General features: G+C 35.8%; 1 protein-coding gene across 1 annotated transcript in view; it reads right to left on the reverse strand.

Annotated features, from left to right (window-relative positions):
* The window catches only part of LOC136886016 (zinc finger protein OZF), a 40,834-nt gene extending 26,089 nt beyond the window's left edge, over window positions 1-14,745 (reverse strand). Inside the window, exons 1-3 of the mRNA XM_068225750.1 lie at window positions 14,728-14,745; window positions 11,852-11,935; window positions 4,046-4,104 (exon numbers count right to left, since the gene is read on the reverse strand). Coding sequence (XP_068081851.1) covers window positions 4,046-4,104; window positions 11,852-11,935; window positions 14,728-14,745 — 161 coding nt within the window. The remainder of the gene's footprint in view (window positions 1-4,045; window positions 4,105-11,851; window positions 11,936-14,727) is intronic.
* Between the last annotated feature and the right edge of the window lie 1,113 nt (window positions 14,746-15,858).

The raw sequence follows: 15,858 nt of genomic DNA on the forward strand, positions 1-15,858 counted from the left end.
AAGTAAAGAAGTTTGATGAGTACTGGACAAACTGTTTTAATACAGAATATTGTATTTATAATAATTGTACTTGTATTTTAATGGTATGCTTATAAGTGAATACTGTATATAAATCTAAAATAAGCCTAATTAAGTTTATGTTGCTGTATTTTTCATTTTCCATCTCACTAGATTGATAATGTGAATCTCGCTTACTATAACACTCATTTATAACTACATAATTTTTCTGGTCCCTTGCATGTCGTAATAACCAAGTTCTACTGAAGTTCTGTGGCCTCGTTTAGTCCTATACATCTTATCTTTAAATCATTAGAAACTGAGTTTAACCACTGCCATCTTGATCTCCTTCTACTTCTCTTACCCTCCATGACCGAGTCCATTAATCACCTGGGTAACCTATCCTCCTATATTCGCCTCATATTACCCCACCACCAAAGCTGGTTTATGCAAATAGCTTCATCAGTCGAGTTCATACCTAACTTAGCCTTTATCTCCTCATTCCGAGTACCCTCCTGCAATTGTTTGCATCTGTTTGTAGCAGCGATCATTTACTTTCATGTCTGTTACTTCTAAATTACGAATAAGATATCTTGAGTCCACCCAGCATTCACTCCCATAAAGCAAAGTTGGTCTGAAAACAGACTGGTGTAAAGACAGTTTCGTCTGGTAGATCACTTCCTTCTTACAGAATATGGTTGATCACAACTATAAACTTACCACATTAGCTTTGCTGCACCTTCATTTAATCTCACTTATTATATCACCATCCTTGGAAAATACACATCCTAAATACCTGAAATTATCTACCAGTTCCAGCTTTGTATTCACAACCTGTCATTCAATTCTCTTAGGTTTCTTACCTACTGACATCAATTTAGTCTTGGGAATGCTAATTTTCATATCATACTCATTGCACCAATTTTCAAGTTCCACAATATTAGACTGCAGGCTTTCAGTACAATCTGCCACTAAGACCAAGTCACCGGCATAGGCCAAACTGCTAACTACATATACCTAACTGAATCCCTTCTTGTCACTTTATACTTCTCAGTAGATGATCCATGTAAACTATGAACAACAAAGTTGAAAGATTACATCCTTTTATACCCCTGTAAGTACATTGAACCAAGAAACTCTACCATCAAATCTCACTGCAGCCCAAGTGTCAACATAAATGCCTTTGATTGCTTTTAATAATCTGCATAATCTCCCAGTACGGCAAACATCCTTTCCCTTGGTACTCCGTCATATGCCTTCTCTAGACCTATGAAACAAACATAACTCTCTATTCCTCTCGTAGCATTTTTTCAGTTACCTGGTCCATACTGAAAATCTGATCCTGGCAGTCCCTCTGTGCTCTGAAACCACACTGGTTTTCATCCAAGTTACTCTCAACCACTCATCGCACCCTCCCTTCCCAAAGGCATATGAACACCTTGCCTGGTATACTGATCAATGAAATACCTTAATAGTTGTTCCAATCCTTCCAGTTCCCTTGCTTATAGATAAGTACAATTATTGCTTTCATCTAATCAGAAGATGTCACATTCCATGCTAATCTTATCTACTAATATTACTGCTGCTTTATGACATTTAAGTTTATTACCATCCTTTCCACTTCCTCAAGTGTAATTTCATCGACATCATTTTCCTCCTCCCCATGAGTTCAGTTGTTTTCAACATCACCAAAAAGATTTCCTTTTACATTGCAAAGGTTTTTAAAATATTCCTTCCACCTGTCCAGTAATTGCCTGGAATCTATTATGAGTTCACATGATTTACCCAAAACACTATTCTTTTTCTTTCTCCCTCCCTTTCTAAGATTCTTTATTACTGTACAGAAAAGATTTCTCTGCCGCTTGACCAAGCCTTTCCATATTTTTACCAAAATTTTCCGACAACTTCTTCTTGGACTCAACAATATTTTGTTTAACTATGTTTCTTCCATCCACAAACAATTACCTGTCTGAATCAGTCCGTGTTTGTAGCCATTTCTGATATGCCTTCTTTTTACATTTACAAGCTGCTTTCACTTCATCGTTCCACCAAGATGCTCGCTTTTTTCCATATTTCACACAGCTGTTCCAGCTCTTTCTGTTTCTACTACAGCATTCTGGTATGTCACCCAATCTCTTTGTATGTCCTGAACCTGCTTACTGCCTGTTGCTTGGAGAACTATTCACTTATCATATCCGTATACTTCTGTCTATTTTCCTCATCCTGGAGATTTTCTACCCTTATTCATCTGCGGACAGATTTCACTTTCTCTATCCCAGGTCTAGAGATACTTAGTTCACTACAAATTAGATGTTGGTCTGTGTCATCAAAAAATCCCTGAAATACCTGAAAATCTCCCACATCATTGCTCACTTATGTGCCTAATAGAAACTATGTTGTGTATAACAGCATTCCTGATGAACAGTCCTTTCTTAACTTCATTTTTTGAAAATTCCAGAGGGAATACTGCAGAAACTTCATTTGATATTCACTATCAAACCTACATCCATCAAAAACAATCATTCCCATGAATAGTGTGCAAAAATGTGGATTGGATCTCTCTTCCTCAAGAGACTTCACGTTGTGTCTTAGATTAGTTCTTGATTTTTCAAATACCGGTAACATACATACTACTTTTGTTGATCTAGTATTTTTGTTTTGTTAACCAGAGACAATATAATCTCTGATTCTTTTCTGCCACTATATTATTTCTAGATCATCACATGAGAAAATAGTGCTTCATTATTTTTAAAAATTAACATTATGTTTGTAATGGCTTGACTAATAGGTAAAATAATGATATGAACCATTTAGACCCAGACAAATTACAAAGAATGTTTTAATAACATCAAATCTCTCATCATTTAGTAGAAAGTGTAAGGTATATGTCTGAAAAATTGAACCATTAAATTAAACTACCCCAAAAAAACTGTTTACCGAACTGTCTACATCCACTTCAGATGAACAATAACAGCCAAACTGAAAATTTTTAATTTAGCAACACAAATCAAGGAAAAACTTCACAAACATTTAGATCTTACAACATTCAAGGTCTTCCCCACAATTTTCCTTATTTATATTAAAGAAGACAACCACAAGAAGTTAAGTAAAGGCTATCCCACCCTTGCTCAGAGATTTTTGTTTGCCTGCTTTGTATTATAATAATTTTAACTAGAAGCATTATTTATTAACTGAACAATTGTTTAAATGTTAAACATTTCTAGATCTAGTGTCCATAAGAAGACTTTTCTTGTTATTCTAGTCATAATGATGTTTCAAACAGTGAGATCACAAGGACTGCCTGCCAGCTAGCATGGAAGTTTTGGGTGACTACATTGCTGCCAAGTGGATTGTAACTTCTGTCATTCTATGAGGAGGTAACATGCATGTCAGGATATAAATACTTTCTTATTCCATGTAATGCTATCATTTCTGTGCATAAATGTGTTGTCATTAAAATGCTTTTTGTAAAATAAATACGTAAATACCAGTAAATTAATTGATTAATTATATCAAGTATAACATATAATACTCAAGAAAAGTATGATAGCAACTATATTATAGAAATAATACTTAAAATAAGACACTCATCATTTTCCATGTTTGATTAATAATAATAATAATAATAATAATAATAATAATAATAATAATAATAATAATAATAATAATAATAATAATAATAATAAACTAGATTTGGTTTATATGATTCTGCAATATACTCCAAGTGTTATATTACTAATGTAGCCTAAATGTAAAACATTCAATTATCATAATCAGATTTTTTCAGCACAAGAAAAGTAATTACACAGATTCATAGCAACATGGGATGTTAAAGGCAAACACAACTGACACTTTCACAACCGTAACTATCAAAACAAGAAGGAACATGAAAACTACTCTAACTTTATAAACATAGACACTTTGCATATCTTTTTATTTCCAGTTTTACCTGAATGTAACATATGAATAAAGTTCTCAGTCTAGTCGTAACAATTACAATGACATCTGAAGACACAGTCCAGAAAATTACACAAAAATTGGTACTCACTTGTTTGATGTATGTTCACTGATAATGTGTTCTTCAACATTAATTTCTTCTTTTATTTCCTATAGATAATAAGAAAGAACAATGAGCTAAATCAATAAGACTTAACTTGCCAACTTTCACTTGTAGATAACCAATTTTTCACAGTAACAGAATTATGAAATCAGTAAAAATTAATGTCAGTTTGTAAATAGATGAGTTCTTCTAAGATATAATTCCTCAGAATACCTTGACTAGTGACTAGCCTTGATAACATCACCAAAAATAAAATAAAGACATGAAAATTTATGAGGTACTACTTCTGAGTAAAATATGGAAAGCGCACGGTAAAATCTATCTCCTTGATAGAATTATTATAACAACATATCTTATCCAAAAATGTACAAATGTTGTTGTTAAAACTCTCTGTGGGATAAAATAATAAAAATTCAGACTTTCAGAAAACTGTAAATATGATACAATAGTATTGCACCTTACCCTGTCCTTGTGCCTTGGCCTAGCTCAGCGGAGGAGCTACGTGCATCGTCCAATAGAAAAAGTGGGTGAAAAATCTAACTAAAATTTACGCAAAACGACTTAGGACAGGAGGAAGACTACATATTATATTTAAATGAGAAATCACATATGTAAGGCTAAAATACAAACTTTAATATGCTAATAACATATGGGAAAATACGGTGACAAATAAATATACAAGAATTTATAATGGTTAACTGACATCACAGGAGTGGATACCGGGATAAGGGTTACGGACCCAAAAATAAGTCTTTCATAAGTGGTGAATATCGGATGGCTCGCATTTAATTACGCGGAGTTAATAAGATGAATTTATCTACGCCTGGCAAATAGCCTTAAATCAATCTATACATATATGATGATACACCATAATCAAACTCGCAATGTCATGCCCAATTATTTACACACAAATATTCCGATCATGTCAGTAAACATAGCATACCAAACACAGCCTTGGGACTGACTCCAATAACCCCTAAAAAGGCACAGAGTCTAAATCACGGAACCAACCTGGGTGCAAGTGGAGAAGACTGAACCTCCGACCCATTACAGTACATGCTGTCACTCAATTAATCAACGTCACACACACACACACAAAGAAAATATATGCATAGGTCAAATACGACACCCTGGTCGCACTTCCTGAAATAGAACACATGGAAATATACTTATGATATCATTGGCATGATACCTCTGCCGGACTATGCGATATCACACATGTGCCACGCCTACTTGGCGAGTCTCGGGATGCCGTGATGGAGATTTCAGGCGGGCTACTGAATGAATTAACCAAACGGAAAGGGAAAGTTATCAGCTGACAGACCCTGCCATTTGCCGGGGTTTCAAATGTAACAGGACTACACACAGTGACTGCCACAAACTGGGCTCTGCTCGCCTACTTATCTTTCGCATACAATGCTAGCCCTCTGGGCTAACACCAAAACAAGCTGGCTCCCGCTGCTAAGAAGCAGAGAAGCAAATACACATAAGCCTTCATCACAATCTCAATCACTTGCGGCATTATTAGGTCATCTCAGGGCTCGTCTACTTAACTCACATATCATATTGGTGCTAATGGCTCCTCCTACAAAGTATTAGCGCTCATGGCTAACCCAAACATCTATCAGCAATAATAATAATAATAATAAATAATAATTTCGTGTGGCTATTTCTAGCTAAGTGCAGCCCTTGTAAGGCAGACCCTCCGACGAGGGTGGGCGGCATCTGCCATGTGTAGGTAACTGCATGTAATTGTAGTGGAGGATAGTGTTATCTGTGGTGTGTGAGTTGCAGGGATGTTGGGGACAGCACAAACACCCAGCCCCCGGGCCACTGGAATTAACCAATGAAGGTTAAAATCCCCAACCCGGCCGGGAATCGAACCCGGTACCCTCTGAACTGAAGGCCAGTATGCTGACCATTCAGCCAACGAGTCGGACAGGATATCAGTGAAGTGAGAGGGAGTGATAATAATGTTGATAGAGGTGATGACTTGCTGCTAGAGAGAGGAAGAAATGACACTGACTTAGGGCTGACCACGTAATGTCAAATAATAATGCCCTGGAAAGGATTATTTTGGAGTATTTGTGAATGAAGAGACGTCGGTAAAGGTAGCGAACGAAGCAAACAGATTTTATAAACAGACAGTTGATGCTAAGTTTATGACAAGTAGGCATAGCCCATTATGCAAATTGAAGTTTCTAAGCATCTTCATAATGGATGAAATTTTTGCCATCTTGTGTGAAATTGAACCCTGGATCCCAAACATGAACTGTCTCCAACACTGTACAAACAAACTGGTGAGTTAAAATATTGTCTCAAAATGAAATTGGCAATAATATTTGATGAGATTGTTGGCTGAAAAAATTCAGCACTGGGGTCGCATCAGCCTGTCCAAGAATTCAGCAGCGAAAAGGCTAAGTCTGTTGTAAACTGCTTGGTCAATGAGATTTTATCAGTCACAACCCACAGATCATTTTGGTGGTACCGAGTAGTACCACACAGTGACAGCAAAATGCACAGATGACTACATTCTGGTCTTGTCTGGATGAAGCTTTCTACTTTCTACACTGGCCTGACACCCTTGTGTACAATCCTGTTTCCATTACTTCTTTCCCAGGCGCTACTAACAGCAGTCACAGCCACATTAAAGTCTGCAGCCACTGTATCGATGGTCCTACTTTGCTGAACAGAGTGACTGCACAAACAATTTCTACCTCTGTCAGGTACCTCATTTTGAGTGATTGAACATAAAACAAGCTGAAAAAGCATAAGCTTTTCACCTACAGACTAGATACCAGTCTAGATACCACACTGATCACCCACTTTATTAATTCTCATATAATGCATTTTTTTTTTAATTGCCAGGCTGAGTGGCTCGGATGGTTAAGGTGCTGGCTTTCAGAGCCCAAGTTGGCAGGTTCAATCCTGGCTCAGTCCAATGGTATTTGAAGATGCTCAAATACATCAGCCTTGAGTCAGTAGCTTTACCAGCACATAAAAGAACTCCTACAGGGAAAAATTCTGGCATTTTGGCAATCTCTAAAACCGTAAAAGTAGTTAGCGGAACGTAAAATCAATAACATTATTATTACAACACATTATTCTTTTTTAGAGGAAATAGCTGTGATGGTTAATTTCACAGACTGCTTATGGTATCTTTGTAAAACATGCTGGAATAAGACAAAACAACATTTATATCTTAAACAATAAATGGTTAAATACTAAAGTCAACCAATGTCTCACTAATTCTTTTCAGCAGTGTATAGCATGAATAGGGCCCGGATTATTTAAGAAAGGCATATGGAAATGCATATTTTGAATGTTAGTGCATATACAGATATATTTTTCCCTTATGCATGATCAATTATCTAAGATTTTGGAACGAAATGAAAATCTAATGAAATCTATATGTTGTACATCCCTTGGCAACACGAGAAGTCTTCCCTGATCAAGGAAAATGCTTTCAGTGTCGCAATACAAGCAGGTATACAGATATAATTCTTTTCACGGCAGCTATTTCCTTCTTTCTGATATTCCTTCCTCCTTATAGCAACCTCCCAAGGTTTGCTTAAACAAGTGCACTCATCTGTTAGGCATTAACTTGCTCTTCATAAATTAAAATGTAAAATTGCCTAAAGATAAGAACTCTAAGTCTTAAAAAGTATTGTGCTAATCAACGGATACCAGATGAATCTACCCTTAGGAAGAACTATTTACTTTCAATGCACGGTTCTGCCGTCGATTTGATACGATGTGATATAGAAGAGAACTGTGTCTGGATATTGGTGGATGAAACAACCGATTCATGTGGTCAATACATTGCGAACCTCATAGTGGGTAAATTATGTCTAGAAGAACCTGGGAAACTTCATTTATTTTCATAAAAAGTGCTAGAAAAATCAAACCACATTACAGTTGCAAGATTGTTAATCCTGCGACTTCTATGGCCTAAGGAATTGGAGAGTGATTGTTACAAAGTGCGCCTTTTAGTCACAGATGCAGCTTCGTACATGATGAAAGCTGGTCAGTCTCTTCGAGTACTTTTTCCAAATCGCGTCAATGTCACATGTTTGGCCCACGGATGGCATCGTATTGCAGAAAAGATATGTACTCTCTTTCCATCTGTCAACAAAGTATTTTCAACTGGGAAAAAATGTGTTCCTAATAGCACCGGCTCTCATGTACAGTTGTACAAAACTCATCTGTCTCAGGTTTCTCTTCCGCTGGAACCTGTTCTAACAAGATGGGGAACTTGGTTATCCGCTATATCGTTCTACCACGAGAATTTTAATCAAGTGAAAGGTGTAGTTAAAAGTATTGATAATACTCATACTGCGCATGTTCGTGAAGCAAACTGTACATTTGAATCTGAAACTGTATATAAATATATCAGTTTTGTCCATGTGCATGATTCGTCACTTTGGAAGGTGATTAAGGGCCTAGAAACTCGCGGCACACCCCTACATGAATCCCTTCAGTTAATTAAAAACACCCGTTAGTTCTCTAAATGGTGTCCGTGGTGAAACTGTAGAAAAAGTTAAAAGGAAACTCAGTGCAGTGTTGGACTCAAACCCAGGACTGAAGAAGATTCAATCCATAAGCAACTACATAAGTGGAATCAAGCAGTCTTTGCCAGAAGAATATTCCGAGCCGTCAGTGCCAGTGTACAAGTATTGCCCAGATATGTCCATCGTCGGAGAACAGTCATTTTCAGCGTATAAATTAATTCTGTCCGACAACAGAAAGTCACTGATCCCTGAAAACATTGAAAAACTGTAGCTTAGATAACCTACTGCCATGCATCATTTGCAAGGAATGAAACATGTTTATCAATTTAACACTGAGTTGAAATTAAATAATGCGTTTGGTAAGTGCATTTTGTTTTATTTTTAGTGCATATTTTCATGCATATTTTTAACATTTTTAGTGGATATGTGCATGCATATTTTTAGAGTTTTTAGTGCATATGAATCCGGGCCCTAATCATGAATGAATGCAACAACACTACCCAAAATTATCCTGTCAGCACTACACATTTACCCAACCACTACATAGGTTATTATTATTTAACGTATGATGCTACAGTTGACAATCGAATATATACAAGTTCTTAACAGGCACAAAAAAGAAAAAAATTGACTTTATATACATACAATATACCTATATATATACAAACTCCACATTAAGAAAGGTTAATGTGGGGATCTTTCAATCTCTTAGAGACAAATGTCCAGCTCTTCGAGCCAAGAGAGTGCCTCAGGGGTCACTCAGGGAATGTCCTTGATGGAACCAGCAAAAGCTTGCAGAGGGCAGTCCTTGAGAATGTGGGACAACATTGCTCAACGTCCGTAGGTTTAACGTTAAAGTACCCTACACGTGTCCTCTGGGTGTTGCTAATAGAGCAATAACAACAATGAGATGCCGCCGTACTGCCCTACAGGGGCTCACAGTTATGTCAATCGAAAAATCAACTTAAATAACTACATAGGTACAAAACTCCTACAATAGCAACCAAAATGTCATTTTACATTTTGTACAGTATTTTTAAGAATATTAAAAAGAGGCTGTTAAGTTGGTTCCTGGTGCTGAAACAAGACACATATCCTCTCCATAGTAACCACAAACTACTGGTATTTGGATAATAATTTTAAATATTTTTCACAAATAGCTATTTGAGTGGATTCCAACAGTCAAGTTGTAACTCAACTTCCAAACAAAGTATGGTGGTTTACTATAATATTGTAGAACTTGGTCGAATTTAGCATTTTTACTTCGAATTTGTGAAAAATTCAAACTTTTTTTGCAGTCCTTAGACATTCCTATACAATACATTGTTAACAATTTGTGCTTAACCCAATGGCTGCCAAGATCTGATGTAAGCCAATGCTCTGTGAATCATAAAACTGCCGCTATCTGATGAGATCCGATGCCGTAAATGGTGGTTTTCAAATACCGTTTGTTCAGGTTTAACACAATAGATGACTCACTTATACATGCTGGCTGATCCATAGTATTCTAACTACAAATAAATACCCCTTTCTCTCTGACAAAAGGAATATAACATTCTTATTTTTTTGAGAGGTTGGCAGGCGCTGGCCATATCATGTGCACCATGAACTTTGCACGGCAAGTTTCTTTGACGCAAGGTATTGCTTTTATTGTGTTTTTGCGTATTATACTGTAAATTTGTGTAGGGTAAGATGGTAAAATATTATTCAGAACACTTGTGTTAAAAATACATTCAGGCTATGTTGTTAGGAAGTGACAGTGATATATCTTCTAGTGATGAAAACAGTGAGACAGACAATAACAGTTCATGTGACAGATATTAGGCCTAATAGTGTTATCCCTCCTCAAATTACTACTACTAATATCAATAGTGTTGAAAGTGAAGATGACAATGATGTTAATGTTAACCAGCGAAATGCTAGTCACCATGACGATGAACCTAACCTCAATTTTCAATTTCAAGAACAAAAATCATTTGGACGTTTATAAACATACAGATTTAAACTTTTAACAACACAACACAGGTTAGTGATTCTAACAGTGACATTAACATGTATGTGAAATAATTACTACTATGCCAAATACTAATTCAAATTTGCAAAATTAATTACAAAAAGTGGAAATTAATTATTCTTAACATAAAGACATAAGTGCCAAAAAAAAAGTAAATCACAGGACATATACATAGATATATCATGAATCATCAAAAAAGAATAATCTATATAGCTTCAAAACTGAGCCGAGTTCAACATTTTCAGTAAGACCTTACATTTTACCTTAATTTAGGTTGGCAGTTTTAGCAGTACTACAGCATTTTTAGCTTAGCAGGGAAAAGGTTCATTCAAATATTACATTATTTAATTTGAAGTAAAAGTACGATATCAGAGCACTCATATTTTCAAAAAACTAAATAAAATAAAATAAAAATGATAATGGAATACTATCTGCGAGCGAGAGAAAAGTACTACAGAATCATGCTGGTGCTGAAGATGGAAAGCTAATAAGAAAATGTTTACATTCCTAACTAGCTGAGGGGAAGTTTCTTGAATAGTCTTCTAGGTAACAAACTTCAACATTCCACTGGCTGCCAAAGGCTTGGAAGGTGAATTATGGAGATGCTTGGTAAAATACCAGCCAATATTTGCAAATGGATTAAGTGACAATGGCTAGGCTTTGCTACAAAGGGATAACAAATTGGGAGTGATTATCTAAATCAGTCAATAAATAAACTTGCAGAGTTAGCACTTATAGAAATAAATTCAAACAAACAAAAACAAAGCAAAACTATCAGCTTCGTTAACAATTTGTGAAGGATTAATAATATTTTTAGTGCCATGATTCATGTGATTTTTAATGATAAAATAGTGTGTACAGTTTTATGGTCTTTTATTTTTTTCACCATACTCCATGGTCATTGCAACTCCAGGAACCACTCACATGTAGGAATCATTTTGAATTTGACATTCAGTTAAGTACGGTGTATGATATTGTTTCCTGGTCTCAACAGATTTCAAATTAACTTAGTTCTACTGAATCTGATAGAGTTCACTTCCCTATCACATAACTCTTTCCTAGTTAAACTATTAAAAATGTGTTTATAATTACTCACTATAACTGATATTTAATTTATTTATATATAAAAATAAATTTCATAAAGATAAGGAATAGCATAATACAAAAAATATGCTTAAATACAGAAACAACAACAGACCATTTGGTCTTCATCATTTTATTCTTAGGTTGGTGCTGATTTGTTATCAAAGTTACTTAAAATATATTTACCATAGTGAGATCCTTTTCAGGTCCATTGTCGAAGTTTGGTTCACACTTCACAAACACAAAACTGAAACCCTCAGAACTTCCATCCTAAAAAATGCAAGAGAATAATCATAGCAGACACATCAGGAAATATTATACAGTTACAAGCTGTTGTTGAGGGATATTGCAAAACATATTAAGCATAGGCATCATAAACAACTGGTAGGCTGATAATACAACAAATCATCTGAGTACTGTTATGAGTGATTTGAAAGGGATTATTTAAAAAATGGTGTATTTCATCAAAAAATAATAAATTAAGGTAAGGTACAAATTCTGCTGTTTTTCCTCTGAAACACCAATCTTCACTACAATAGTTAGAGGTTCATATACTGAATCTATAGTTTTAGAATTGAAAACAAGGCTGCTTAGTTTAGACACTCATAATCTTAAAAAAATTAAAAGCTAGAAAAGACCTACTGCACTTCTGCATACAATTATTATTGAAGAAATAATAAAGCTGTTAGACATAGGAAAATTAGTCAAGCCTTGTCACTTCAAAAATATAAAACAATACTCATATGGTAGGAGGACATTGGTGATATGTGATATCACAGGAAATTTGAAATATAGTTCCAATAGGAACATTAAGAAAGAAAACCATTAAAGTGTACTGTCTTGATAATACATGAAACCTTCCAAAGTAAGCCAACGGCCGTAGCCGTGTTGAAACACCGGATCCTGTGAGATCATATAATGTAGATGTTGATTCCCATCTCCGAAGTTAAGCAACATTGGGCGTGGTCAGGAGTTGGATGGGTTGCCACGCGCTGTTGGTGGGGGGTAAGGGAATGGATGAGCGGAATGGAATTGGCCACCCTATCGCACATAAACTCCAGCTCAGGAACACCTCTGCAGAGGTTCGGACTGCCTTCGGGCAGTATAACCCTTACCCTTACCTTCCAAAGTAAAATAGTCTTTGTTCCAATCTAACACCACAATGCCAGCCAACAGATGGATTATTACTTATGGTTACTACTGATATCTCTAACTGTAACCAATGACTCAAGTGCCAATGTGAGCCACTAATGAAATTGATGATGATGATGTGTGTTGTTTAAAGGGGCCTAACTAATGAAATTAATCCTTGTGCTGGTTGTTATCACGACCAAGAAGGTTCATACATGCAAATCTTATTACTTCATAAAACCCAGTCAACCAAACTATTAGTCATATAAATGTCATTCCATTGGGTTTATGGTAATTCTTCATTTGTTTTTTGAAACAACTCTTCTATTTAATTCAATCTCAAACTTCTTGATATTTGCCAAGCAATAATAGCAATAATAGTCTGAGTTTCTGGTGCCGTGTGTCATGATTTCCCCTGTACCTCCAACTGGCACTGTAGAAGCAGCTCTCTTTACCTGCTACTTTGAGGCATTCTTTGGCTGTTAGAGAGGAGGACACATCTTTGTGTTATGCCAATGTAAATTTTTACACCTGTATGGGACTTATTCTTCAACCATGAGGTATTCTGAACTTCACATGACTATCTTCTTGAGTGGTTGTACTCGATTATGCATCCATAAGGGAACAGATGGATGTCTAATTCCTTTGTTTGGAATGTTTTAAGTTATGTGACTATGAACTCTCTGTGTGTCAATACATGTCATATTACAGAGCCAACGTGTATAACAGAGCCAATCTAATGGGCAGTGTGCGGACAGGGCTTAGTTGCTCTTTCTTTCGTTCAAAGAACCACTTATTCAGATAATACATTCTAATATCTCATTGGTATTTTTCAGAACCAATGGTTAAAAACAACTCCAAGGCAAACAGGAGAACACGTCAGTACTCTTCCTGCCCGTGTCTGACCAGAGCACTGCTCATGCTGTGAACACATCAGTAAGATGGAAGAACTGTTGATGTAGACACCATAAATATCTTGACATAGGAAATTGTACTGATAACCAAGGTTTTCTGTTATTTGTAGGTATGATTTTTATTCTTTCTTTCAACCAAACAGGTACTGCAATGGGAAATATGAAAGAGTATTTAACCTTAGGCATTAGACTTTGAAGAGAGGCAATAGCCAAGTACAAATTGCACGAGAATTTGGTCTTTCTAGATAAACTGTACATATATGGAATAGATTGTACAAGCGAGGAACACTATTACTGCAAATACGACTCGATCTGGGTACCTTAGAAGAGTGACTGAGAGATTCATTCAAAGAAAATGGGTTGCTGATCCTCATACCATGGAGGTAGATATAAGAAATGATCCGGGAGAAAATTTTAAGATCAAACTTGGCCCAACTACTATTGAACGGTACCTCAAAGTACAAGGTTTACTCAGCCAGAGACCAAACAGGAAGCCGTTTATTTCACCAAAGAAAACCACTCCAATATACTCTATTAAATTAAAATCAAACCCCAGATTAAGACCCAGTGGATCTTGGTTGAGGACAAATGAATCACTGTTTGATTTTAGTTTCAAAAATCTCTCTAAACTATTAAAACAAAAATATATTATAAGGGATAATTTCAAAAGATTTGGCAAATCTCCAATGAAAACTACAATATTATGTATTTGGTGATAGTAAACAGATCAATGGGAAAATATCGTTGTTTTAATAATAATAATAATAATAATAATATGATGCATGGGAACTAGTTTAGTATTTACTACAGTTACTCAAATATCAGGATATTTGTTACTTGATTTTGGGCAGTTGGGGATTCAAATACAATCATTTTTCCTCATTCCTATTCATTTGATTAATCATTCATATACAGGTAAATGTAGTTACCTTATAGTTTTCACAATTCATCCAATATTCCTAGATTAGTTCCTAAAAGTTTGCGGAGGATGTAACAACTGTAACTTTGTCGACTCACCTTTGCCACATTCATCATTTTTCGATGTTTGACATCCGCACACTGCCACACCTACGGGACTACTGTCGGCTGATTACTCACGTCAAACCTGGGTGACATCGACTCTACACTCCTCACCAATGTTCTCAGCGTTTCTGGTGCTGTGTGTTATGATTTCTCCTGTACCTCCAACTGGCACTGTATAAGCAGCTTTCTTTGCCTGCTACCTTGAGGCATTCTTTGGCTGTTAGAGAGGGGGACACATCTTTGTGTTATGCCAATGTAAATTTTTACCCCACCTGTATGGGACTTATTCTTCAACCATAAGGTATTCTGAACTTCGCATGACTATCTTCTTGAGTGGTTGTACTCGATTATGTATCCATAAGGGAACAGATGGATGTCTAATTCCTTTGTTTGGAATGTTTTAAGTTATGTGACTATGAACTCTCTGTGTGTCAATACTCTTGAAAATTTTTGGTACTTCAAATTAATTTACATTCTTCTACTGCATATGTCTTGCCTAGAACTTGTTTACATTTATCCTGTTGGGCTAAATACATCAGTGTTTTCTGGAACTTTCTAGTCAGGTCAATTCGCCTGGATATTGCAGTTTAAAAATGCTGATCTTTAATTCATTCTCCCATTTTGATTGTCTTTGCTATATTCCCTAATCTCTCTTTGTCTTTGTACAGTTATAGATATATCATAGAAAAGAAAAGAAAAGAAAAGAAAAGATCCACCTGATCAATACTAATTTTATTATAATTCCTTATATAACAGAACCGGTTTCGACTCTGAACACTGAACACTATTTTTAAGAACCTCTAATTTCTATTTTACTTTTGGCCTTTTACAGATATTTATCAATAATCATAGAGAAGGAAAGAGCCACCACCAACAACTGTTTTTACACACTAATGTGATCTGCATTTAATGCTTTCAAGACTATCAACAACTTCAGCTGCACCTACCCATCTTCAAATGTATACGTATTTAATAATATTAGAAAATTTGCAAGCTATTTAGTGGTTGAACTTTGTATAAAGTGTAGTGGTACAAAGTACCCCATACGAACTCAAGCACATAACCTCTCATGTTAGACGACCCGTAAATAACGCAAGAACATGTTTTTACCCGTTACTTTGGACT

Source organism: Anabrus simplex, chromosome 1 (assembly GCF_040414725.1).
Source record: "Anabrus simplex isolate iqAnaSimp1 chromosome 1, ASM4041472v1, whole genome shotgun sequence".
Taxonomy (NCBI): Eukaryota; Metazoa; Arthropoda; class Insecta; order Orthoptera; family Tettigoniidae; genus Anabrus; species Anabrus simplex.